Source organism: Tachyglossus aculeatus, chromosome 16 (assembly GCF_015852505.1).
Source record: "Tachyglossus aculeatus isolate mTacAcu1 chromosome 16, mTacAcu1.pri, whole genome shotgun sequence".
Lineage (NCBI taxonomy): Eukaryota > Metazoa > Chordata > Mammalia > Monotremata > Tachyglossidae > Tachyglossus > Tachyglossus aculeatus.
Genome location: NC_052081.1, coordinates 6,498,550 through 6,526,297, shown reverse-complemented (window position 1 = coordinate 6,526,297; position 27,748 = coordinate 6,498,550). Strand labels below are relative to the sequence as shown.

The 27,748-nt window shown below is 43.6% G+C and overlaps 1 protein-coding gene across 2 annotated transcripts; it reads right to left on the bottom strand.

Moving 5' to 3' along the window:
* Positions 1 to 282: 282 nt before the first annotated feature.
* Positions 283 to 21,000, bottom strand: FMO2 (flavin containing dimethylaniline monoxygenase 2). Of its 2 annotated transcripts, XM_038757762.1 has the most exons (9): positions 20,790 to 21,000; positions 20,305 to 20,442; positions 11,187 to 11,375; positions 9,296 to 9,458; positions 6,656 to 6,798; positions 5,176 to 5,375; positions 3,256 to 3,611; positions 2,049 to 2,121; positions 283 to 1,399 (listed from the first exon to the last, which is right to left on the bottom strand). In XM_038757762.1, exons 2-9 carry the CDS (start codon positions 20,434 to 20,436, stop codon positions 1,054 to 1,056), a joined length of 1,602 nt encoding a protein of 533 aa, XP_038613690.1. In that variant the 5' UTR covers positions 20,437 to 20,442; positions 20,790 to 21,000; the 3' UTR covers positions 283 to 1,053. The 2 variants fall into 2 exon arrangements, with proteins under 2 accessions (XP_038613690.1, XP_038613689.1); XM_038757761.1 differs by having other exon boundaries at positions 20,305 to 21,000.
* Positions 21,001 to 27,748: the final 6,748 nt, after the last annotated feature.

Here is a 27,748-nt window from a genome sequence, read left to right as displayed (position 1 = left end):
TTTATCTAGGATGGTGTTAGGTTTCATCCCATCTAGAGGCAGGGAGATGGATTTGAAGATCTTTTCAAGTGAGTTCCAGCCTCAGCTATTCACTATGACGAAAATCACCATACTTTGCAAAGAGTATCTAAAACCGTGGCAGTAACTAATGGGTTACTTCACAAGCACATAGGAATATAACACTTTTGGCAAATGCCATTAATGTAGAAAGACATTTTCCCTCATTAATTCTGCAATTAGAGGTCGCCTCCTTAACAATGAACAATGAACTTGAATCCAATCTGTAATATGTCCATCGGCACTCTGGCGTACTGAGCAGTGAAAAACAGCACACAGTCAAATACTTCCATTATTTTGCTAGCTCATACCTCAGACACTCCCAAACCTAAAGAATTTGAGCCTGCCAAGGAACAGAAAGAAAAGGACTCACTAGTCTGAGACTTTAGAAACAAGCTTCTGAACTGGACCCCTAATGTGGATAGGAAAAGTTTCTAGTGCCCTAGGCATGTCCCTTTTGTCAGTAATCCACCTCTCTGATATTATAGCATCTAACTCCCAGATTGGAAGCTTCATTAGTGTTTTATGATTAGATAATTAAAATCCATTTAGGAGTACTAATTGCAAAAGGAGTGCTATTTGTTGGCTATCTCAAGAAAAAAGCAGCATTTAGATAAAGCTATGCAGAATACATGAAATGTCCATTTGATTGATGCTCATATGGTCCACTTTGAACTGAAGAAAAGGTTTAGAATAGGTGAGCCTTACAGCTAACTTCTTATCCATTTGCAAAGGGCCTGCAGCAATTTGTTGATTTGATTTATTTTACTGTTTGTGAAGCATGGTTTGGAGGAGGAGAAGCTGAAGAAGTGCTTTTGTGGACCGGAAATCGTTTTGACTTTTTCTAAAAGCCTGAGTACGTTCTAATTCCCCACTGGATCCAGTCTAGATGTTTACCAGTTACAATCTCAATGTTAGAAGATACTCGCCATAGAAGAAATGATCTGAGGATCACAGGAATATTCTAAAAGGAACTTTTCAACTGACAGTCCAGACCTATTTGAAGCTAAGAACAAGGGCCAAGATAACAACCAGAAGGCTCAGAATTTTCACCAGGAAGGAAGCTGAGGAATTGGAAGAATCCTTTACCACACGAGTCTTCAAAGGTTTCAGAAGTCGTTGATCTTGGGTCAGGATGGCATTCCTAGCTCCTTCCCACTTTCCAGGCCCAGAGAGACGGTACTGGTATGGGTTGCATGGCCCAAAATACACTTTAAGGCCCAGTTTCAGGTCTTTCAGAAAGAGAGACAGAATGTCAGGCTTTGTGCCCACTTCCACCGCAAGTTCATCTAGGTAGTCGACGTGGTTGGTCTGCAAAGTTTGGCTCCGGCTTTCTCCGAACCTTTGTCAAAGCAACACACAAACACAGTGGAAATCAAGAATACAGGAAAGAAGACTTTTTTATTATTCACCATTTTTTCCCCCTTGGTCAGATTTTCCCACCAGGTAGCAGATGTTCTCTCTTTACGTTTCTGAGGTACAGCCACCAACTACATAAAATCGATAATTATTCTTGGATTAACTTCTCATCTCCCACTCTATATCCCCACCTCTGCCACTTCCACACCCTCCCAAATGAGGACTCCATCCTCCTCATAGCATTTAGGTGCTTATCTTTACACTCCATTGTCTCTTCCTCTCATCTGTAATTTATTTTGGGGTCTGACTAGCCCCAACCAGCCAGATTGCCAGGTTCCTGGGGTCAACGACTCCAACAGAGTCACCAAGAAATAGACAGAGCAGAATTTATAGGGGTTGGGTCCTGTGCAGTGGAAGTTTTGGACAGCAACAAAAGCTTGCTGGTCACTTGAAAAACTGGTCCAAGCTTTTTCTCTCCCACAAACCAACCAAGTATACATTTCCTGGCTCAGTTTCCTAGTGCCACCCAAGGAATCCTGTCAGAATGAGGCTCTAGAAGGTCCCTCCTGAACCAAAGCTGATATCCCCAAGGTAAGTGGACCCAAGACAAGAGATTGTAAAACATTTCTTACATGTCAACTATTCTTTCCTTTGTCTGGGCAATTTCTGTTCTCATAGTGCTCTCTGGAGGCAGGGTACTCAAACCTAGAACAGAAAAATTGAACTTGAGATGGTTCAAGTCTGTGCAGATTTTTACAGTGGACAAGAAAAGCTCTGTACATGTACCCTTGCCTTATTCATCTGACACGAGACCAAGCAAGGAATCAAGGAAATAACATAAAAATAATACAGTGTGTTTAATCTAGCTATTTTCTACTAAAGAGCTCTTAATGTATCAACACCAGATTGTAATAGTCACTGAAAGATGGCTTAGCCAGAGTAATAAATCAACATACTTTTCAATAGGCACAAGTAAGTGATGAGTACCTTGGCAGGGTTAGAGCAGTGAGAAAGGAGGGGAATACTTTTTGAAGACTATGTTCCTTTTCAAATCCTACTTTATGTCGGAAGTGGGCTGGGAGGTTCAATTGCATTTCACAAATAGGCCAATTTAGGGACAAGACCGACCTTCTCAATGTTCACCTCAGTGCACTGCACAAAAGGACCTCTGGACACCACATGGTCAGAATTACAAGATCGAGCTCACCTTTCCTTTAGTCAGATTTCTAGCCTCTCAAAAACCCAAGAGAGGAAACTCCACTTGTCTTATCATGACTCGATGGAATCTGATCAGCCCAACATTTTCAGGAGGTCATCTAAGGCCCTGACAATTTGGCTATTTTTTAACATCAGCAGCATGGCCTAGTGAAAAAAGCCTGTGCATGGGAGTCAGGGGACCTGGATTCTAATCCTGGCTCTGCCACCTGCCTGCTGTGTGACTTTAGGCAAGTCACTTAACTGTTCTGTGCCTCAGTTTCCTCAACTGTAAAATGGGGTTTCAATACCTGTTCTCCCTCCTACTTAGGCTCTGAGCCCGATATGGGTCAGGGACTGTGTATGCAGCCTGATTAATCTGTGTATACTCCAGCAATGAGAACAGCATTTAACACATAGTATCAAATGCCATACTTATTATTTTTAATGATTATCAAGGGGGGAAAAATATGGGTATTCTCCAAGCTCATCACACTTGATTAGAAAAGAACAATAAAGGTCAAGTCCACTTATAAGTGACCTTGCTCCCTGGCAGGTTTTGGTACAGTTGCAAGTGGTTGTTAATAAAAGGAGGAAAGGTTAAAGAGGGGAAACTTGCATTCACATTTGGGAAAGCATCCTCACCTTTGAAAACTCTGACTACCCAGCGGGCCTGGAGTTCTGAGGTTGGCATGATGGGACCTAATGGCTGGATGAGACCAATGACAGCCAGGGTCGGCTTCTCCAGTTGAGGAGGGAAAATACGCTTGTAGAGTGAGACCAGGTTGTTTTCTACTTTGATGACCGACTCATCAAGAAAGGGAAAAGAGAAACTATATCCTGTGGCAAAGATGACAATGTCGATATCCTCCTCCTCACTTCCATCTTCAAATATGACTGAGGTTTCAGTGAATTCCTTCACACTGGTTTTCACCCTGATGGCTCCGTAGAGGATGCGGCTGGGGAGGTCATCATTTAACACTGGCTCTTTCATGAGTGATCTGGGATGGAAACAAAATAAACCGGCACCTTGTTGGCAGAAACTGGAATCAGTGTGGCCTACTGGATAGCGCCTAGGCCTGGGACTCAGAAGGATCTGGGTTCTAATACTGGCATTGCCACTCGTCTGCTGTGTGACCTTGGGCAAATCACTTCACTTCCTGGTGCCTCAATTACCTCATCTGTAAAATGGGGATTGAGACTGCGAGCCCCTATGAGGGACAGGGACTATGTCCAAACTGATTAGCTTGTATCTACTCCAGCACTTAGTACAGTGCCTATCACATATTAAGTGCCTAACAAATATCATTAAAAACAAAACAACAAAAATACTTACATTTTGTGACATGGAAGGGTTCTAAAATTCCAAATTACCAATACAGTTTCTCTTCACTCTTTGTCCATAATAATAATACCTGTGGTACATGCCAAGGACTGTACTAAGAACTGGGATAGATGCTATGCAATTGGAGTGGACACAGTTCCTGTCCCAAATGGGGCTCAAAATCTAAACTGGAGGAAGAACAGGTATTTAATCCTCATTTTGCAGGTGAGGAAATAGACCTGCCCAAAGTTACAACAGCAGGCAAGTAACCGAGACTCAGTGTGGCCTAGTGAGAAGGGCACAGGCCTAGACGTCAGAGGACTTGAGTTCTATTGTGAGACCTTGGCTCCGGTCATTTGTGGAATGAATCACATTATTCTTCTGTTTACCGGAGAAACCCTGTTATCAACTAGGAAAAATAAACATTTGCTCTTTTGAAGTGGTCATTTGAGTTTGCAAGAGCATAGCAGCATAGTTTTGATATTAAAAAGGGTTGGGCATCTGGGAAAGAGCTCAGAAGAACTTTCTCAAATGTAGTGAGTGGGGAAACCCTCTTGCAGAACAGGGTCAATGTGGTGGATGTAATCAGATGTCAAACTGGGGATTTACAGGGAAGCTCAATTTCTATGCTCTTAGCAAAAAAAGAATTAAGTGTAACTCGGTAAGAAATGGAACTAATACCTCACGAAGCAGAAGCCTTAACTGCTATTGTACATGTAAAGGTAACAGCTAGAAAGCTGATATGTTGGTTTGTATTTTCTATGCTTTAGCTACCACCTTGGGTTCCAATGAAACAAAACATCATTTGATTAGCAATAGTAGTATTTATTATATGCTTACTATGTGCCAAACAGTGTGCTAAGCATTGGGGAAGATGAAAGGTTATAAGGTCAGACACAGTCTCCATCCCACTGTCTAAAGGGAAAGGAGAACAGGTATTGACCACCCCCCTCATTTTACAGATGAGGAAACTGAGGCACAGAGCAGTTAAGTGACTTGTCCAAGGTCTCACAGCGGGAACAACAAAAAGTGGTGGCGGTGGGATTAGAATCCAGGTCTCCTAACTCCCAGACCTGGGCTCTTTCCACTAGGCCACGTTGTGAGCTCCTTCAAGTCAGGAAACACGCTTCTTGCTTCTGTTGTATTCTCCTAAATGCTTAGTACAGTGCTTGACACTAAATAGGTACTTGATAGAGCCTGCCAACTGACTGAATAATTGAAAAAGAGAAAGAACACCTTACTTGTTTTGAGGCACCAGGCCGTAGTTTTCATGGTTGAACCATCGGCTCATTTGATGCTCCATCATCCATTTCACCACGGGCCGGGGTAGAACATTTCTGAGCGTGGAGTTAAATCTGGTGTGGAACACCATGTCCCAAGGGTAACCATTGTCAGAAATCCGGCTCAAGACCCAGGAGCCGTGTCTGGTGCTGACAAACACCTGAAGGGGAACAGGGGATGGAGCTAGAAACTGGGTCATCTACCGTCCGGATGATACCATTTGATCACGGTACCTTAAATGGGTTCTTTCTCCAGATTTTTTTGAGAGGTATCTATGCTCTCACTCCAAAGGATCAGATGTCCCAAGAGGTTCCAATCTGAAGCTCTGGACCATGTGCTGCTCTGGGACCTGCTGCTCTGGGAATATGTCTGTTTATTGCTATTTTGTACTCTTCCAAGCACTTAGCACAGTGCTCTGAACACAGTAGGCATTCAATAAATACAATTGAATGAATGCACTCATGTGCTGCTGTCTTAGCATCTCAATGTTTAGAGAAGCAGCGTGGGTCAGTGGAAAGAGCACGGGCTGTGGAGTCAGATGTCATGGGTTCAAATCCCGACTGCCAATTGTCAGCTGTGTGACTTTGGGCAAGTCACTTAACTTCTCTGTGCCTCAGTTACCTCATCTGTAAAATGGGGATTAAGACTGTGTGCCCCCCAGGGGACAACCGGATCACCTCCCCAGTGCTTAGAACAGTGCTTTGCATATAGTAAGCGCTTAATAAATACCAAAATTATTATTATTATTATTAATATGGGCAGAGAACACATCTACCAACTCTGTTTCATTGTTCTCTGCACATAGAAACTGCTCAATAAATGCAACTGATTGATTGATCAGCAAAAGGCAATGATTATTGGGAAATGATTGTTGGACACTACCCTAATAGAGCAGTCTCTGATCAAGCTGGGACATGGATGAAAAATACTTCATGTCTTCAACAGGCAGCTCTGGTTGGTGCTGGTGATCCTTTTTCCAGAGTCTGTATATTTACTAAACTGGATGTCCTGACCATGCTTTCCCCACTGAGCTACTATTAAATCTCAGAGACGTTAAATTCAACCAAGAGGTCAGGGGGAAACCTGGGTGTGCCTTTGAAGACAAAAAGGGCTTGGAGCTCTGGTCCTACCCTGAACTCCCACATATTCCCCATCAATTGAAAGTGAAGTTCTTGAAAGTTGTCTGATTGGCAATACTCTGTTGAACTGTATTCTCCCAAGCACTTAGTACAGTGCTTTGCACACAGTAAACACTCAGTCCATGCCATTGATGATGATGATGATCACTGAGGAAAATCTGGGAGTGGACACTACTTTCTCCCTGCTTCCTGGCTAATAACAGGAGCAGTTCTGAAATCTTCAGTCCACCTCTAGCATCAGTAGAAAGGCAAGCCTTTGGGACAAAGGAATAGATATTGGTCACTATTTGATCTGTTATACCTGGGAGGCCTTCTTACACAGCTCCACTGCAATGTCTGAGGCTGAATTTCCCATTCCAATCACCAGGATCCTCTTCCCTTCAAATCCATCTGGAGTCTTGTATTGGCGGCTGTGCAAATAGTGACCTTTGAACTTTTCAATTCCTAAAAGAGGGGGAAGAGAAAAGGTCCCAGAACCTCTTGGACTCTCAGTTATGACAATTCAATTAAGTCCTTCCATCTGGACCCAGTGTATGTCCATTGGTTATTCTGGGATAATAAGAGTTAGTGCAAAGCAAAGTTTGCAGAGTTAGCAAACCCACTGTGCCAACTGGCCCAAGCCCAAAGCAACAGAACTCAAGGGCTGGAAAGTTTAATTTTTACTAGGGACAAACAAATGGTTTGGGGAAATTAGCAACTCATTTAATCTCTGGCTTCAATCCCAAACCAAAATTACTCTTGTGGGATTGGAATGTTTCATAATAGATGTTTATAGCCTGAAATAATTGGAGGAAGAAAAAGAAAATAAGCGAAAGCAGCAGTCTTTTCCCCTGATTACTGATGGAGACTCTTAACCAGTAGAAATGATAAGCATCAGAGCTCAATGACTGTTGACAGACTGATAGTGGAATATTGGGTTGGAAGGCTGGTGAATAAAACTCTTTCTACCTCTGCCCCAGTGACCCCGAGGAAGTGACTTCTCTTCTCTTTGCCTCGGGTAAAATTGTGATTACTATAAAACTTGTCCCCTACCTTCTCTCTCTGAGAGTTGCCTAATCTTCCTAACTCTTCAGTTTAAATCACTAACAGAGAAGCCTAGTGGCCTAGTGGATCATGAGCCTGGAAGTCCAAAAGACCTGGGTTTTAATTCCATCTTTGCCACTTGTCTGCTGTGTGACCTTGGGCAAGTCACTTAACTTCCCTGTGCCTCAGTTTCCTCATCTGTAAAATGGGTATTCAATATCCATTCTCCCTCTCCTCTAGACCGTGAGCCCCATATGAGACAGGGCCTGAGTATGACCTGATTTACTTGTATCTACCCCAGCACTTAGAACAGTGCTTGGCACATAGTAAGCGCTTAACAAATACCATCCTCATCATCACTGTACTAAGCTCCTGGGAGAATACAATATTCTTTTGTCTTCACAGCATCCCTATGAGCTGAAGAATAGGCAGCTATGACTAAGCAGTTTCAGTTGGGTCATTCAGGGTAATTAGCCAGTCACTGCCAAAGGTCAGATTAGTTCCAGGTTTCCTGTTTCTCCTTGTCCCTTTGCATTTATCCATTTAGCAGTTGATTGAGAACATACTTGAGAAGAAATATAGCCTAACAGAAAGAGCACAGGTGTGGGAATCAGAGGACCTGGGTTCTACTCCTGGCTCCACCACTTGTCTGTTGTGTGACCTTGGTCGAATCACTTAAATTCTCCTTAACTTCTTTGTGCCTCAGTTACTTCAACTGTAAAATGGGGATTAAGAGTGTGATTTCCAAGAGAGGCTTGGACTGTGTCCATCCTGATTAGCTTTTATCTACCCTCAGTGCTTAATACAATTCCTAGCACATAGCAAGTGCTTAACAACTACCATTAAAAAATAATTACACTGACCCCTCATAATGCCCATTTTGTGAAGGGTTCAAGATGTGAAGTTTTAACTGTAGCACCTATACCTATTCTTATTTGTTTTCTTTTTAATTAATTTCCTGATTTATTTTGGTTCAAAGAAATAAACCCAATCTGAATAATGACCAAAGCATACACTGGCTTTGTAATTCAGGGGTTAATAATAGTTATGGTATTTGTTAAGGGCTTACTATGTGCCAAGCACTGTACTAAGCACTGGGGTAGATACCAGTAAATCAGGTCATACTCAGTCCCTCTCTCATATGGGGCTCACAGTCTAGAGGAGAGGGAGAATGAATATTGAATACCCATTTAGAGATGAAGAAACTGAGGCACAGAGAATCTAAGTGATTTGCATAAGGTCACACTGCAGACAAGTGCCAGAGCCGGGATTAGAACCCGGGTCCTCTGGCTCACAGGCATGTGTTCAAGTTGGAAAAATGCAGAACAAGGCATTCATAAGACCTTGGGGTGGGAGGAAGGGGAAAAGGCTAGAGTCAGAAACATAGCTCAGAAGAAACACCACAGAACTATTTCAGTGAACTCAGTTGGCAGAGCAAATGTCTCCTTTTTCTCCTTGCCTCTTCTAGACTGTAAGCTCCCTGAGGCCAGGAGTGGGCCTACCATCCCTGTTGCATTGTACTTTCCCAAGTTCTTAGTATAGCGCTCTACATACAGTAAGCACTCAGTAAAATACCACTGATTAAATGATTGATTGTTTTCTCTCTCAATCTAATTCCCACAAAGCAACATGGCCAGCCTAATACTTAGAGTCCAGGCAAAATGGCTGAATCTAAGGACCAGAAGGCTGGAAGTCTTTCTGTGGAGCAGGCAAATCTCTAAGGCCCTTATTAGTCAAATCCCAAATAAACGGAACAATTAAAACAAATTGGGAGAATTTTTCAATGGGGCTTTGTATCGCTACCTAAGACTTAGAACTGAGCCTTGGATAGCAATAGAGTCCACTTCTCCAATATCGTTGTCATTCTGGTGCCCAGACAGAGACCCTAGAAGGATTTCAAGACACACGAAGTGCTTACCTGGAAAATACTTCAGAGGAACATAAGATTCTATATGATGGCCACTGCAAACCATCACTGCATCGAATACATCCCTGGCCTCTTTACCATTATTCTCAGTAACAACCTCCCACTGACCAGTGGAAGAGAAATCTGGACGTTTTGTCACACTGAGGACTGTAGTCTTGGACAAAAAGAGAAAAGGCAACATTCAAGACCCCAAAATAGACCATATGTTGGGGCCTTTGATTGGTTAGCATGGGAGGTTGAATGGCTTCATTTAGAGTTTGACCAGTCCTGGTAGAATGTTAGCCCCTTATGTGTCTCCTGCTTTTGCTGTGCTTTCTCAAGCATTTCACTGCTGTCAGTAGGTATTATTACTACTAATCCACTTCTTCTGGGGCAGGGCTGTGAATTGTTATTTTATGAGTAGAACTGTGAATTATGAGTCAACTACTGGTGGGACTGCTACCCCTCTGGACTTTGGCTAATCTTTCAGGCAGAGTTTCTTCCTCCTGATTGGGAAATCTCAGGAATTTCTCTCTTTTTTTTAAACCAGGCACATGCACAGTTGTGCAACCTGGTGTGAAAATTTTTAACTCCCAGAGCAGGTTTGTCTAAATCTCATGCATGTATAGTTGGGTGTCTGACATCTGAGCAGTCAATGATATGGGTCATGTTCTAACCCTCTCTCCTCCTCACTCTATACGCCAAAAGTAGGGGAAGGGCAATCCTAGCGATGAGGAAAAAACCCTGGATTGTAAAGTCCTCAAGAGCAGGAAGTGTGTCTTCTAACTCAGTTACATTATCCCAAGCGCTTAGTGAAGACGCTCAGTAAAATTTTTTATGCTACTTGTTAAGTGCTTACTATGTTTCAGGCACTGTACTAGGTGTTAGGTAGACACAAGATAATCATAGATTGATATGAGCATCTTGGAAACGCAGAGTAATGCGGACCAAACTTAAAAGATTGCCAGCTCTAGAGTATGGGGACAATAGGCTTTCTAGTCAGAGTTCCAGATACAGGAGGAGGAGCTCAAGGAGCTCATTAATGCTTAAAAGAAAAGCTGCACCATCACCAGGAATGGAATTGTTCCTACTTTACCACGGTAAACTCAGTTGAGCAAAAATTGTCCAGGAAAATGATATTCAGGAAGTTTAAGTGAGGATTTCATTTTTTAAGACGGCGTATAGGAAAAGTGTCCTTTGTAGGGACCTTAAGTAAAATATTCACCGATTCTAGCGGTTTAAAGTGCAGTTTTGCCCAGAACTGCAAACATACATCAAGGCTAGGTGCAGGTAATGGTCTTTACACAACAAATAAATACATAAAGTAGGGGAACTCATTTGTGTCTAGTTATTGCCTTGATTCCCCCATTAAGCCTGCTAGCTCCCCTAAAGTCTGGAACCATTTCTTAATGGGAATCACAGTCTAGCACACAGTGGGGTGCACTTTTTGGGCTCAATCTATTCTTATTAGGGATGATGGAAAATGACTTCCTTTCATCTGTCCCTCAGTATGAATCACTGTAGCCTGCACAGTAATCATCAAGTCTATCTCAAAGAGTTGAGGTCCTTCCCAGAAAAGGCTCTGCTCGTTTGCCTTTCCTCGACCCGCACTTTCTCTTTTCTATCTGGTGCTGGACAACCTAACACTCAGACATAACTAGTTCTTTAATATGAACTTGCCAAAACTCACACCCTTAAATTTACCCATTCACATCAAGCCCGGATATGATCCCGGTGTCCCAAATGGCTTTCTAGCCAAAGCATGCATGGAAAGCGGATGCTAGGGCAGAACTGAATGCTTGTGATTTCTCAGAGCAGTCTCTCTACTTTCTGAGAACGTGTCTTCCCATCTAAATGGTATAGGTAGGTAGGCACACAACCCCATGTCACTGGCCTATATTACCTGGAACTGAATGTATTTCAGAAGATCGAACTTCTTGGTAAAGATCTTGAAATAGGCCAGGAGTTTAGAGTTGTGCAGGAAATTTGGGAAACCTTCAGGCATTGGGAAGTCACTGAAACAGGACATTTCTTTGCTGGTGTTCATTATAACAGACTGATAGATGCTTGCTCGACCCTCCTCCACGTTAGGCTACAGGACAAAAGAAATGAACGGTAATCTGTAAAAATGCATCTGGATTCTTAAAACACCTGTCTGCGGTAACTCTATGAAAGAAAGAATATTCTTGCTGCTTGCTAAATAATGATAATCGTGACATTTAATTATTCTAGATGCTGAAAACTGTGCCAATAAACATGGAGGTATATTTGAGATAATTATATTAGACATAGACTCTAAACCACACAGGGCTCACAGTGTAAGGGGTTGAGACAGCAGGAGTCTTATTCCCATTTTAAAGATGAAAAAACTGAGGCTCAGAGAGGTTAAGTGATTTACGCATGTTCACACAGCTGGCCAGTGATCGAGCTGGGATTAGAACGTGACACTCCTTGGTCTCAGGCCTGTGCTCACACTGCCTCCAGTCAATGGGAACCTCCAGTTCACCGGTACAGTGGGATCTCGATGAGAATTACATATTCAGGTGACAAAAGCCCACCACAATTAGCAGGGTTACCAAGTTCTAATTATACATTTCCTTTAGTATGCATGCCTCATTACCATGTTTTCTCTGCAAGGGACAACATGAAGAACAGCTCACGAGATTCAGCGGTTGTACAAATTTCATCAGGGTGGAGATAAAAGGACAGAGAAAAGCAGAACTTTGAAAGCCCGATATTGAGGTCACCAAATAGGCCTGGTCCTTTCCAGCCTCCTCCTTTTCCCTGGTCCTCATTGAATGGATCCTGGCACCTCCCCTTCCACTGCAGTTGCCAGAACATGGTCAGGTTGATGATGACAGCTGTATTCTCCTAATTCTCCTCAACCTCTCGGCTGGCTCACAGGCTAATCTCCTCCATGACCTCAAGCCAGGGCTTTAGTGTCTCAATCTAAATTTGAATCCTGGACAAGATTTACATGAAAGAGCAAGATTTTAGATGATCAGAGAGCTCAAAGGGAGAGAGGAAAATTCTCAAGACAGGGTGGGCGGGAAGGTAGGTTCAAGTCAAATAAAGACTTTTTTTTTTTAAAAAAAAGGACACTTATTAAGCCCTTACTATGTGTCAAGCACTACTGGGGTAGATAATCAGGTCCCTCATGGGGCTCATAGTTTAAGTAGGAGGGAGAACAGGTGTTGAAACCCCATTTTGCAGATAAGGGAACTGAGGCACAGAGGATTTAAGTGACTTGCCGAAGGTCAGTCAGCAGATGAGTGGTGGAGATGGCATTAGAACCCAGGTCATCTGATTCCCAGACCCATGCTCTTTTCACTAAGCCATGCTGCTTCACTTTATAACTTAAGTGTTTTTAGGTCAGTCACTCACTGAACAACATGTCCTTGGCAAGCATGCAGTTCTGACTTTGTTTTCCTAACAGCTCCCACACTTGTAATATTTCCCAAAACGCTCAGGCATGTATCCTCTTCAAGTGCCGATGCTTTTGAAGTGGCCAAAGCAAACCTCATGAAGACCATCTGGAGGCTAAAGAGTTGGAGGAGACATTCTAAACAGAGCTATCATTCCAAGTGTCTGTGTCTAGGAAAAAATGGGGTCAATGTCTCATCTAGACCTCCTGTAGTTGGGAGGAGGATCGTGGAAGCAAGCGAGTGGTTCAGGAGATAGTACTGACTATGGACCCTGGATCACCCGAGACTGGACAAAATTCATCGTCCTCCCTTGTGTGTTGTTGGGGGAGTATGTAAAGCTGTGTACACTGTAAAAGCAGCACATCCTAGTGGGTAGAACACGGCCGGAGAGTCAGAAGGACCTGGTCTCTAATCCCAGCCTGCCACTTGTCTGCTATGTGAGCTTGGGCAAGTCACTTCACTACCCCTCAGTGCCCTCATCTATAAAATGGGGATTAATACTGTGAGCCCCGTGTGGGACATGGATTGTGTCCGACTTGATTAGCTTATATCTGTCGCAGTGCTTAGTACAGTCCCTGGTATATAGTAAGTGCTTAACCAATACCATAGAAAAAACAAAAAAACAACAAAAAAAAATCACATGAGAGGTTTGGCATTAGCTTTCCAGAGTCAATATTGAACATAAAGCAAACCTCTAATCATGGCCAAAACAAAGAATAAATGCACTGTGCCAAGTTTAACCTTGTAATTAGTGGCACTCCCTACCTCACCATCACAAACCAGTGTTTTCCTGGTATATATGTGTATATGTTTGTACATATTTATTACTCTATTTATTTATTTATTTTGCTTGTACATATCTATTCTATTTATTTTATTTTGTTAGTATGTTTGGTTTTGTTCTCTGTCTCCCCCTTTTAGACTGTGAGCCCACTGTTGGGTAGGGACTGTCTCTATATGTTGCCAACTTGTACTTCCCAAGTGCTTAGTACGGTCCTCTGCACACAGTAAGCGCTCAATAAATACGATTGATTGATTGATTTTCCTTTGATGAGATCCAAGAATTATTATTATTATTATATTTGTTAAGCACTTACTATACATCAAGCACTGTTCTAAGCACTGGGCTGGATATAAGCCAATCAGATCAAACACAGTCCTTGTCTCACATGGGACTCCCGGTACAAGTGAAATGTGACTCAAAGCCTTTTTTCATTTTCAAGGGAGTCAGCAGTCTTGAAACCTGCCTGGTCATCATGCATGATGAAAGGAGGTGGGGCAGATCTGGAAACCTTCACAGTAGTAGAGCTTTAAGACTCAAAGTAGGCAATGAGATTGTAAAGTCTTTGTAGACTGGAACAAAGTGCTCTGCTTCCACTGTAATTCCTCAAGGACTTAGTTCAGGGCTCTACACACAATAGACACTCACTCAGTCATATTTATTGAGCACTTACTGTGTACAGAGCACTGTCCTAACTGCTTAGGAGAGTACAACAGAGTTTGCAGACACGATTCACTCCCCACAACAAGCTTATGGTCTAGTAAATGCTTCCCAGTAACTAGTACCGATTCATCGATTGACAAGGTTGAACTAGCCAAACAAAAAGTCGGGTATAGCTTTCTGCCAATGAGTTTCCAGGAGAAGAGCAAATATAACTCACCCTTCTCTCGACTCTAACAGAATGTTTCTCCTGACTTCAGGCTCAGAATTTGCCCCAGGTAAGAGAAAATAATATGCCAGCTGATTATTTGATTCAGTATGTCAGACAGTTTCTGGCTGTTTGGACAATAGATGGGTTAAATAATCCTAAATGTCCCGGTAGTCAATTCTGGATTCTCAAAGCAGAGAATTGTGGGAACAGATTGAGCAGTTCACTTACACACAAACATTAGCTGGATAATTGAATTATAGCAGTCATTCTAGACTGTGAGCCCTTTGTGGGCAGGGATTGCCTCTGTTTCTGAATTGTACTTTCCAAGTGCTTAGTACAGTGCTGTGCACACAGTCAGTGCTCAACAAATACTATTGAATGGATGAATATGGGGAAACATTTACAGCAAGTCAGAGAGTGGCCTAAGGTCAAGCAGCAGATTAGAGTTGTAGTCAGGAAAGAATCCAGATATTGTGATTTCCAAGCTAGCAAAGGTTATTTACAGAGAAGTGGAAACAGGAAGAAACCAACAAGGCTCGCCCTCGGAAGATAGAAAACTCACGGATTTCCTCCCTTAAGAGCTAGTTAACTCTGTGCAGTAAGAATCAGGCAGCAAAGGATGATTTCATTCTCCATTGTGAAGAGGGAGCTTCTATTGTTGTAAATTGGTGCAGTGACATTCCCATAGAGTTAGATGGGCAGGATAGGGAAGGGGAAAAGGGGTTCTTGTAATTGCATTCAGCATAATGCTTGGCACATTGTAAAAGCTTAACACAAGCCACCCAGTACATAAGCATTACGTTATCTTCTTGCAACAGGTGCTAACTCAAGGGTGTGTAGTCGAGTTCAGGGGTAAGGCAGTTAGCATCTGCTGTCAGTGGTTCTGCTATGGATGTGGCCTTTGCTACACCACTCTCCTGAGAGATCCCAAGCCAGCTTAAAGAGCCTCCCTGGGAGAGGGAAAAGTGGGCAGCAGCAAAGCTTCTTTGGTGTCCTAGACTGTAAGCTAGATCCCTGAGGGCAGGGATCGTTTCTACCAACTGAACTGTGCTCTCCAAAGCTCTAAGTACAGTGCTTGGCACACAGTAAGTGCTTGGTAAATGCCACTGATTTGGATTGCAAGCTCCTGTCCACATTGAATGATACATTTGAGAGAGGGCAAGGGGGACTTTGTCCCTTTGGCAGATGAGGGTGCAGGGCTGTGGCCTTGGGAGCTCTGGATGGCTCAGCATCATCAACATATTGATGTTACCTTAGGTTTCCACAGTGCCCTTTTAACAAAGAGTACACTGAGCTGTGTGGGCATCATTCCTGAGGGGTGTGCCTGATTTGGTACCAACAGCTCTCCTTTAAGGCAATTAAATAATTAAGGTGTGAGCATTACTGTACTGTATTAGTTAAATATGCAAGTTAAATATATCTGTTCTGAGACTATATTGAAGAAGAAAATTCAGAGTCTGGTAGGTTTGTCTCCAAAAGGAACTGGTAGTAGGTGTCAAGCTCTCCTGGTTACTATTAAACAGTGAGAAGAAAGGAGGAAAAAGACTATGTTTTGGAGAGGGAGACTTCCTTAAAAGGCAGCGGTGGCCTGTCAGATCCAGGGGGGCAGGGAATACACACACACACACACACACACACACACATATACGTGTGCGTGTGTGCGTGCGCGCATGCACTTTTTTGTGGTATTTGTTAAGCACTTACTATGTACCAGGTCTAAGCATTGGCATAGATATACTATAATCAAGATGGGCACAGTCCCTTTCCCACATAATCCTGTTTTCCAAATGAAGTAACTCAAGCAAAGAAAATTTATGACTGAAGAATTCTATGATGCTGGGTGTGGCCAGTCAGAGTCACAGGGCCTGTTCAGCTGTGAGTTTGGAGTGGTCATAGCACCAATTCTATTGGGACAATGGTGACCATGGCCCCCTTGGGCTTGGTCCCTGGATGGGTGGATGAAGCAATTGTTTCAACTCCCACAGCTTTTCAGGCTCAACTCCAAGCCTCACTCTCACCCTAGGCCCCTCTCAAGGTGGGACAGTAGCCAAGCAGGGCTGAAAACACCCAGTGGGCTTTTCTGATTTGTTAACAATTGGAAGACTAGCTTCCCCTTCCCCCTCTCCCTAAAAGTCCTGTCTCTTTTTCTCCCAGCTATCCAAAATATAAAAATGGCACTTATGTTTAGGGTGATGACAAACATTGAACTTTGAACTTGAAATTAACTTATCTCTGCATGTGGGTAGATGTGGTTTGAGAGCCATGTGGAACTTTTTGAACTCCCCTGCCCTTCCTATCTAACAGGCTACAGCTCTTCCCACCTTCAAAGTTTTTCTGAAATCATATCTCCCTCAGGGGACCTTTCCTGTTCAATTCCTAATCTTCACAATTTAAATCTCCTCATTTTCTAAAGGAGAGTTTGTATGCCAGCTAAACACTCAAATAGTCTCAACCTCTCAACTTATGTACATATCTTACATTCCTTTTATTTAAGTACTAATCTCATGTACGTATCATATCCCCTTTTCCTCCTTCCTCATATTTGTAATGAACTTTAATGTTTGTCTCTCCTGCTAGATTACATGCCTCCTGATTCTAGTAAGCTCTCAATAAATACGATTGAATGAATAATAATAATAATAATAATGGCATTTATTAAGCACTTACTATGTGCAAAGCACTGTTCTAAGCAATGGGGAAGTTACAAGGTGATCAGGTTGTCCCATGGGGAGCTCACAGTCTTAATCCCCATTTTACAGATGAGGGAACTGAGGCCCAGAGAAGATAAGTGACTTGCCCAAAGTCACGCAGCTGGCAATTGGCAGAGCCAGGATTTGAACCCATGACCTCTGACTCCAAAGCCCGGGCTCTTTCCACTGAGCCACGCTGCTTCTCTAGCCATGCTGCTTCTCTACCCTCTCAAGTGCCTAGAACAGTACTCTGCACATAGTAGGTGTTCAATAAATAACACTGATTGATTGACTGGTATTCATTAAGTGCCAAGCTGAGTGCTGGGATGAATACAAGATAATCAAACCAAACACACAGTCCTACACCTAGGGCTCACTGTTTAAGAAGTAACAATAATAAAAATAATAATGGCATTTGTTAAGCACTTGCTATGTGCAAAGCACTGTTCTAAGTGCTGGGGAGGATACAAGGTGATCAGGTTGTCCACATGGGGCTCACAGTCTTAATCCCCATTTTACAGATGAGGTAACTGAGGCACAGAGAAGTTAAGTGACTTGCCCAAAGTCACACAGCTGACAATTGGCGGAGCAAGGATTTGAACCCATGACTTCTGACTCCCAAGCCCGTGCTCTTTCCAATGAGCCACACTGCTTCACTTAAGTAGAAAGTGGATGTGGCTTAGCCCCACTGTACAGAAGAGAAAAGTGAGATCCAGGAAAGTAAAGTGAATAGTCCAAAGCCAGCCAGAGGAAGAGTGGAACTAGAAACAGGGTCTTTTGTCTTTCAGATCCATGACCTTTCCACTAGACCTTCCTAGGTCGACAAGCTTCCATTTGTGGACTCTCCAGGCCTTCTGTTTCTCCTCCTTCTCCCCTCTGCTAGTCACCACACTGCTTCTTAGAGCCCCCACTGAGAGATGAGTATGGAGAGAGGAGAGGAAGTGAAATGCAATTCTGATACCAGCTAGTCACTCTGGTAAAAGATTTGCCGAGGAGATAAACTAAATACAGTAAGTTTGGGGACTTAAAAAGGAATGTTTCTATTCTGATAACACAGGTTACTGGTGGTAAATGTGCATACACTCCCTAGATAAGTGCTTTTCAACCTTTAAAGAGCAGGGGCAACCTGAATCTGGTCATTGACGTCTTTGATTTCACCACCCTCTCTGTTGCTTGGGACCACGCTTGGATGTAGTTATCTCTCTCATCTATCTCACTATGGACAACTCACCTGCATCCTACCTCTGGCCTGGAATGCCCTCTATCCTCATATCAGAGAGACAATTACTCTCTACCCCTTCAATGCCTTTTTCCAAGGCGCATCTCCTCCAAGAGGCCTTCCCTGATTAAGCCCTCCTTTCCTCTTCTCCCTCTCCCTTCTGCATCGCCCTGACTCACTCCCTTCATTCGTCCCCACTCCCAGCCCCAAGGCACTTATGTACATATCTGTACATAAGAGAAGAAGTAGGGAAAAGGAGGAGGGGAAGAAGGGAAAGGAAGAAAAGGACTGGGGAGGGAGAAAGGGGAGGAAAAGGGGGAAAGGGGAAGTAAGGAAGAAGGCAAGGCGGAGGATGAGAGGAAGCTGGGGGAGATGGAGGCAGAGGAAGTGGAAGAGGACTAAGCTTTTCAAGCTTGTTTCACAGGGCCTTTTTCTGAGAAGGAAAAATTCCTGAATGGGAGGGAGTAGGATTTAATCCCCATTTTACAGATGAGGTAATTAAGGTTCAGAGAAGTCAAGTAACTTGCCCAAGGTCAGATAGCAGACAAATGGCAGAGCTGGGATTAGAACTCTGGACAGGAGAATAGGTATTTAAGCCCCATTTTACAGGTGAGGAAATGGAGGTACAGAAAGTTTAAGTGATTCCCCCAAGTTCACGTACACCAGGCAATTGGCAGAGTCAGGATTAGAGCCTGTGGGCAGAGATTGTGTCTACCAGCTTTATTGCAGTTTTCTCTCCCAAGCACTTAGTATAGGGATCTCCACAAACTAAGCAGCATGGCATAGTGGAAAGAGCACAGACTTAGGAGTCAGAGGTTGTGGGTTCTAATCCTGGCTCCTACACTTATCAGCTGTGTAGCTTTGGGCAAGTCACTTAACTTTTCTGTGCCTCAGTGACCTCATCTGTAAAATGGGGATTAAGATTGTGAGCCACACATGGGATAACCTGTTGACCTTGTATCTACCCCAGCACTTAGAACACCGCTTGGCACATAGTGAGCACTTAACACCATTATTATCATTATTATTATAAATACCACTGCCTGATTAAAGTTTGAGTCTCCTGACAGCCCCATGCCCTTCCTGCTAGGCTACTCTTCCTAAAATACCAGAACCTGAAAAATGTTTAGCATCACAGATTAGAGATATGCAATTCTGAGTAGGCTACCGTTTTTATTCCACCACTACCTTACAAATGAAGGTGAACAACATGTAACTCATATCTTAGCTTTCTAGATAGATCTTCTTTAAAACACTTCATAAATTGTTTTCCCTCTACCAAAGAGCTTTAAGACAAAGTTACAAATAAGCAAAGAGAGCAGCAACTGCATTTAGTGATTTTTTAAATAGTATTTGTTAAGCACTTAGAATGTACCATGCACTGTTCTGAGCCCTGGGATAGATACAAGGTAATCAGGTTGGACACAGTCCGTGTCCCAAATGGGGCTCACAGTCTTCATGTCCATTTTACAGATGAAGTAACTGAGACACAGAGAAGTTAATTGATTTGCCAAAAATTACTCAGAAACAAGAAATGTGTTTGTTTATTGTTATAGCATACTCTCCCAAGTTAAGTTCAGAGCTTTGCACACAGTAAGCACACAATAAGAACGATTGAATGAATGAATGAAGAAAGAATAAACCAAAATAAGATGACCTGTGCAAGCCTGGATGCTTACAGCTTTAGACTGAACAATCAACCCAAGGTGGAGAAAATTTTAAGAAAAAAAAGGAGTATCTTTTAGGCTGCAACCAAAGAACTTCTTAGAGTAGCACAGTTCCAAGAAAGCCGAAAATGATCCTGGCTGCTATCAAACTATCGAACAGAAGAATATAGAACACTTGCTACGAGAAAAACTCGTTTAGGCATGCCACACTATCTTCCATCTCCTGCACCTGCTCTTCTCAGGTTTCATTTTTTTCACCTACCGAACTTTTCTCTGAAACCCAAATTAAAAACACCTGGCCTAGCAAGTTAGGACTCTTTCCAGACAGCTCGTCCCCATGTTTCATGGAGCAAGAAGACCTCACTTACTTTGAACTTCCACAGCCCCCCTATGTCATCGCTCCTCTCAAAGCAGGTGGGCTCCAGACCCTCATCCAGGCAGCTCTTTATCGAGGTCAGGCCGCTCACCCCGGCTCCGATGATCGCCACTCTCTTCACCATGGTCACCTGAGTTAGGGGATAGTCAAGCAGATCTCCTAACCTGCACAGAACCATGCAAAGGCCCCTCCCTCAGGCTTAAACTAACCCTTTCTAAACCTTTCAACTTTCCAAAGCCTCCCTCAACCCCCTCCTGGTCCCCGGATTGTGAGACAGCTCCTCTGAAAAGCTTGGTTCCTCTCAGTTTTGCTGCTGTGGATTAGTTCTCTCTGCACTAGGTTTAATCTTTGAGAGTTTGTCACCCTATCCAGTAACTTCAGGCATGTCAGGAACTTCCGGCCTTTCATCAGCATTTTGGAAATGTGTTCCTCACCCAGCTCCTTCTTTGGAGTGAAGGACTTTATCTCATTTCTTACCTCTTGTGTTTTCCTAGCCCCACTCCAATTTAGTCTCGCTGTTTTCCCTGGGGTTGAGTGCTAAGCTGTAAATAGTTGGATGCATTATAAGAGCTGGAGGAATATTTGAGAAGTGGGAGGAGTTTCTCTTCTTTCCGCCCCTAACTGAGCATCATTAAGCCCAAAGCAACAGAGGCTCATCCAAGGGACTTCCAGGATGCTGGCATGAGGCATGCGGTTTTATGTCATACCCGTGGCTGCTGCTTTGAGCCTGGAGATCACCGAGATGGCTATGTGGTGCCACGCAGAATCAAGGAGCCCCATTTGGGTGAGGGTGGATGAAGATTGGGAAGAGGAAGCAGGGGGGTTAATGCTAGGAGGCTTTCAAGGCTGCTATTACTGGAGTGTTTGTATCCTAGGTGATTTTTAATTAACATTTCCATCAAAGAAATTTATCTGTGCCAATCAAGGGAATCAAAATTAATGCAAGGACTGATCTCTAGGAGCTGTCAATCCAAGGCAGGCTCCCTGACTATTGGTGTTAAAAGACTAGTATCTCACATCCAGGTTATCACAGGGGAAAGAACTCAAGATTGGGAATCAGGAGATCTCGGTTCCAACCCTGGCCCTGCCAATAGCCTGCTGTGCAACCATGGACTAGTCACTTAACTTCTCGGTTCCTCCATTTCCTCATCTATAAAATAGGGATTTACTGCTTTTCTTCCCTGTTAGAATGTGAACCTCACGCAGGACAGGAACTGGTGACTGATCTGTTCGTATTGCATCTACCACAATGCCTAGCCCAGTACTTGACACATAATAAATCCTTAGCAATTATCACCGTGATTATTTTGATGATTACACCTGGTTTGAGTAATACCTGTCAAACTCAGGTTTCAGGTGAGGAGATGGCACTGGAAAATGAAGTGGAGAGAGGAAGTTAACTTTGCCCCTTAACTCATGAGTCTTCTAGTACGATAGTGTGACTGTGGGTTATTAAGACTCCAGGGGTAGAGTGATCTGAAAGGACCAGGCTCCTGACCTTTGCAGCCCCTCAGGATTTCCTAGAATCCATGTTCTGTGAGGAAGAAGCTGAATGTGGGTTATTAAGACTCCAGGGGTTGAGTGACCTGAAGGGAACAGGCTTCTGACCTTTGCAGCCCCTCAGGACTTCCTAGAATCCATGTTCTGTGAGGAAGAAGCTGGGGGTCCTGAAGGTGGTTCCAAGTAGATGGAGCTCAACCAGGGTCTCAGATGGACTGTCACAGGGCCAACTGAAGGAAGAACATTTCCTGAGCATTTGGGATGTGTGATGCTACATACTTAGCCCTGGGCACAAATGAGGCAGATATGGCCCCTTCCATAGGAGGCTTACCATCTAAGGACGGTGGGGACTGACCCATGTGGAAAGAAAATCAGGAAATTCAGCAAAATAATGACAAAAATTCGAGAACATTAATAACAGTTCAAGAGCAATGGTCTTCAGGCTCCTCACTTCCCCAGGGAGGACCACTCTAGCTCCAAGGAAGTTCAAGGTGAGGGGTTGAAAGATGGCTTCCCCTCTTCCCCCATCCTGAAATGAGAGATGAACCTGGCATTTCCCAAACTGCATGCAAGATGACAGGGTGTACTTATGGACTCAAACCCAAACCTCATCCCACTGTCCAGGACAAAGATGAGGACATACTGATGATGAGACAGTTGCACAAACACTGAGGTAAAACACATTAAATAGAATGTGTACATTCTGTACAAGCACTGGGAAGATTTGTTTTCTGGGAAGTGATGAGTAAAGAAAGGGTCAGGGAAGAGGCATGTCTAGGCAGAATTAGGCTTGAGGGGGGTGGGAAGAATTTGCCCTCTTTCTCCAGTCCAATGGTACCAGGCTTGTTAGTAGTTCATCGATTTAGGGACAACCACATTCACTGAGCACTTACTGTGTGCAGGGCACTGTACTAGAGCTTGGGATGATATAACCCAACAATATAGCAGACACATTCTCCAACTTACAGTCAAGAGGGGGAGAATCAAAATAGTTCAAAAATTTGCATCTCCACTTAGTTCTCCAGATGCAGTCATTCACATCAGGTAATAAGCAGGGGGCTATCCCGAGCCTGTAGGCAGGTTCTATGACTCAGTGGAGCCAGATGAGAGTGGAGAATCCCAGAATGTATTGGCTCCAGCCACTGCTCATTTGAGCTGCCTGGTTCCAGCCCCTGGTGTGGTGGATTGTTTACCCACATTGAGCCACTCTAGGGACTAGGACCCAGGGGTGGCTTCAGTACAATGGGGTATGGGCCATTAGCTCTGGAGTGTTCCATGGAAGTGACAGCTAATCCTGTCACTAAGCTAAGGACCTAATCCTACAAGCCCCAGTTCCATCCTGTGTGTTTCGTAAATCTAACTAGGCTAGAAATCAGCCCTCCTCCTCACCCCAAGGCCAGTGACTATTTTGCTAAGTCCACCAATACCAAACCCTCATACCAGAAATCCCACTAATCTCTGATGGTTGCTTGGTCTCTTTCCTCCTCCATATCATACTTCCCACTGTCCTTAGCATTCAGTGTTGCTCCCTGTTGCTTCCCTGGGGGGGGGGGGGGGGGGGGGGCACCTCATCGTCTTTGTTCCTATGTGATTTCAGTAGGGCTTTAAATATGGGGAGAGCAGTGGTCTGATGGGTTTGAAGGGGGAAGGAGTTCCATTTAGGAGGGAGGGCGAATGCAAGGGGTCAAAGGTGAGAGAAATATTCATTCACTCAATCGTATTTATTGAACATTTACTGTGTGCAGAGCACTGTACTAAGCACTTGGAAAGTACAATTCAACAACAGAGACAATCCCTACCCAACAATGGGCTCACAGTCGCTCTAGGGGTGATTTTTCACTTCTTAGGGCCATTTCCTCCCTTCAAGGCCCTGCTGAGAGCTCACCTCCTCCAGGAGGCCTTCCCAGACTGAGCCCCTTCCTTCCTCTCCCCCTCGTCCCCCTCTCCATCCCCCCCATCTTACCTTCTTCCCTTCCCCACAGCACCTGTATATATGTATATATGTTTGTACATATTTATTACTCTATTTATTTATTTATTTATTTATTTGTACATATCTATTCTATTTATTTTATTTTGTTAGTATGTTTGGTTTTGTTCTCTGTCTCCCCCCTTTTAGACTGTGAGCCCACTGTTGGGTAGGGACTGTCTCTATATGTTGCCAATTTGTACTTCCCAAGCGCTTAGTAGAGTGCTCTGCACATAGTAAGCGCTCAATAAATACTATTGATGATGATGATGATGATGATGATGATTTCCTACCCTCAGGCTGAGCCTGGCTGTCAAGAGATAAAAGTCTTCTCCTGAGGTTAATGGAATCAGCACTGCTAACTACTGAGATTTGCTCTGAGAAATCACTAATAAAAATAGGGGCAAAACCTTGGCAATAACAAGCCTCTCACAGGGAAATCCCCAAAGCTCAGAGCATGTCCACTGTCTCCATTTTCATGTTCAATATGAGATTGCTGCCATTTTGCTGGGAAGTACAGAGTTATCAGTTTTCTCAACCATAGGACAGGCTGTGGGAGGAGAATAACTGGTGTGTAACAAACACAGTTAACCACATTCACCTGAAGCTAGGTGATGGAAGGAATAAGAAACCAAAACTAGAAATGAGTACATAGCTCATCTTGGGTTCTCTCAAAATTTCCTATGGGTTGGCCTGAGACTGGACTCCACAAGTATTTTGTCTCAAACTCAGGTTCTTTGGAAAGCTTTCCAGACATCTTGGGAATGTCTCACTTTTTTGTGTGTGGTTCACTTATCAGGAAACATGAATAATTAAAAATGAATGTGCCTCTCTTCACCTGGTGACCGCAAATTGGTTAACTCAGTAGGCAGTAATGCAATCTGGGTTCTGGAAGGCTCTTAATCCTTCAAGGAGGATTGTTCAAGGAAATATAACCCTCTTCAAATATTCTTGGCTCCCCCTGCCCTTTTTCTTTATTTTGAATAAAGACTGTGAGTAAATGGAGTCAAGGCTGAAAGTAAACACTGAATCAGGGTGAGCCCCTTTCTTCTCTCAGGTGACAGTTTAAAAGGTTTCATGCACTGGCAGTCCCATTCTACTCCCAGTGTGACCATGCATTTGTGGCGTGAGCCTGGAGGTGGGGAGAATAAAGCAGAATTCAGGTGATAGGTGGGAAAGGTCAAGATTTTTAGGGTTCTGCTAGGCCCTTGCAAAGTTTAAAGTAGGATTGGATGGGTATGACAGAAGACTGCAGTACTGTTGGGGGACGGGAAGAAGGGCAATGAAGGGGCTTGGAGTAAGACTGATGTTTGGAGGTCAAATGCTTGAAGAGATGGTTCTGTGCAAACAAAACTAACACTTTCAGAGCATTCTCCCTCCAGCCTCGCCTCTCTGCTCTCCCAAGGAAGCTTGACATCAGTATACATTTAGGCATCAGTCTGCTTTTGACACTGTGGACCATCCCCTTCTCAACATGCTATCTAACCTTGGCTTCACAGACTCTGTCCTCTCCTGGTTCTCCTCTTATCTCTCTGGCCATTCATTCCCAGTCTCCTTCGTAGGCTCTTCCTCCCTCTCCCATCCCCCTACTGTAGGGGTTCCTCAAGGGTCAGTTCTTGGTCCCCTTCTGTTCTCCATCTATACTCACTCCCTTGGTGAACTCATTCACTCCCATGGCTTCAACTATCATCTCTACGCTGATGACACCCAAATCTACATCTCCTCTCTTGTTCTCTCTCCCTCCCTCCAGGTTCGTATCTCCTCCTGCCTTCAGGACATCTCCACCTGGATGTCTGCACCCCATCTAAAACTCAATATGTCCAAGACTGAGATCTTTATCTTTCCTCCCCAAACCTGTCCTCCCCCTGACTTTCCCATCACTGTGGACGGCACTACTATCCTTCCTGTGTCACAAGCCCGCAACCTTGGTGTCATCCTTGACTCCGCTCTCTCATTCACCCCTCACATCCAATCTGTCACCAAAACCTGCTGGTCTCACCTCCACAACATCGCCAAGATCTGCCCTTTCCTCTCCATCCAAACTGCTACCTTGCTGGTTCAATCTCTCATCCTATCCCGACTGGATTACTGCACCAGCCTCCTCTCTGATCTCCCATCCTCCTGTCTCTCCCCACTTCAGTCTATACTTCACTCTGCTGCCCGAATTATCTTTCTACAGAAACACTCTGGGCATGTTACTCCCCTCCTCAAAAATCTCCAGTGGTTGCCTATCAACCTTCACATGAAAGAAAAATCTCCTCACTATTGGCTTCAAAGCTCTCCATCACCTTACCCCCTCCTACCTCACCTCCCTTCTCTCCTTCCATAGCCCAACCCAAAAACACAGCTTGGTAATCAGGTTGGTTGCTGCTTTAATTAGCCCTTTAGAAGTTAACCTTAAGACATAGCACATAAGAAGAATTAGAACATTAGCAGAGAAGAAATATCAGATAAGAAAAGTGTGCACCCCAAGGCAGGTTGTTCGATTCAGCAAGGCATGGGACAAATCAAAAACACAACCAAGGCTGCAAACTGACAAACTCACATTCCTCCAATGGCTGGCACATGAGCCCTCTAAATGTCAATCAAATAGATTTGTTGCAAATTCCTGTTTTGCGTAGTGGATGATGAAGTTGCTTTCTATTATGCCTTTTGGAGACCTGTGGCTTTGGGATTTGCCTTTTGACAAACAAGAGTTGGTTTTGCCCTGGGTGGAATACTCTGCAAACATTTCTAAATTATTCAGTCATCTTTGACTCCTCATTCGCAACGATGGTGACAGAAAACTGTTGGCTATGATGTTTGATGCAAACACAGGTGGTGGATTCTATGACTGCCATTCAGAGTTAAAGGAAGTGAATTTGAGGCACCAGATCTTCCTCAGAGAGATTATAAATAGATGTTATCGACCCCTGTTTTCCCTCATTTTAAGATACACTTCCTGACTCCAGATTCCTAATCTAATAAACACACATGTTAAATATAAATGAGAAAAAGTACCAGTTTTAAGATTCAGAGCAGAGATGACATCTTGTACTCCTTGTGTTTCCCAAGCATGTAGTCCACTGCTATAGATATGATTTTTTAATTTTGAATGAAGGGTCAAAAAACTGGGGAGCAAAAGGGATGGAGCTTGAAAGTGGTAGGTAGGCTTCAAAGAACTGTGTGCAGGGAATGTGTCTCGGGAATGTAATCCCCAAGTGCTCAGTAAAGTGCACTGCATGCAACTGGTGCTCAATAAATACCATTACTATGACTATTACTATTAACTCAGATGAGAAGCAGCATGGCCTAATGGAAAAAGCACTGTCCAAGGAGTCAGGATCTGGGTTCTAATCCCAGCATTGCACGTACTTGCTGCGTAAACTTGGGCAAGTCACTTAACTTCTCTGTGCCTCAGTGACCTCATTTGTAAAATGGGACTTAAATCCTCCTCTCTCCTACTTAAACTGTGAACCCTTTTCGGGACAGGGACTATGTCCAACCTGATCACTGTGTACTTTTTACAGGACCTGGCATATACTAAAGCTGTTAAGAAGTAATAAAAAAAAAGAGAAAAAAAAACTATTTGGGGGCTTTTCACTTATGCTTAGGAGTCCTCTCCCTCTAGACTGTGAGTCATGTGTGGGACAGGGACTGCATTTGACTTGATTATTTTATATCTACCTCAACATTTAACAAATACCACAGTTATTATTGACCCTTCTCAGTCCTGTTCTGCTCTTGTTGAAGATCTAGGATGAGTGAGATTGAAAGTCCAGCCTAGAAACTATGGGGAAGAAAGCAATGCCTTCATTATCCCACAGCTGTACTCCCTTGGGAGCAATGGTTTCTTCCACCCACTGAGAGCTCAGTCCACTTTGATGCTGATGATAATTGCAATGATATGACATTGATGAGAAAATGAAGAAAAAACTCAGTGGTGGGAATGACTGTTTCTAAAGTTGCTTTCAGTCCCCAAATGAAA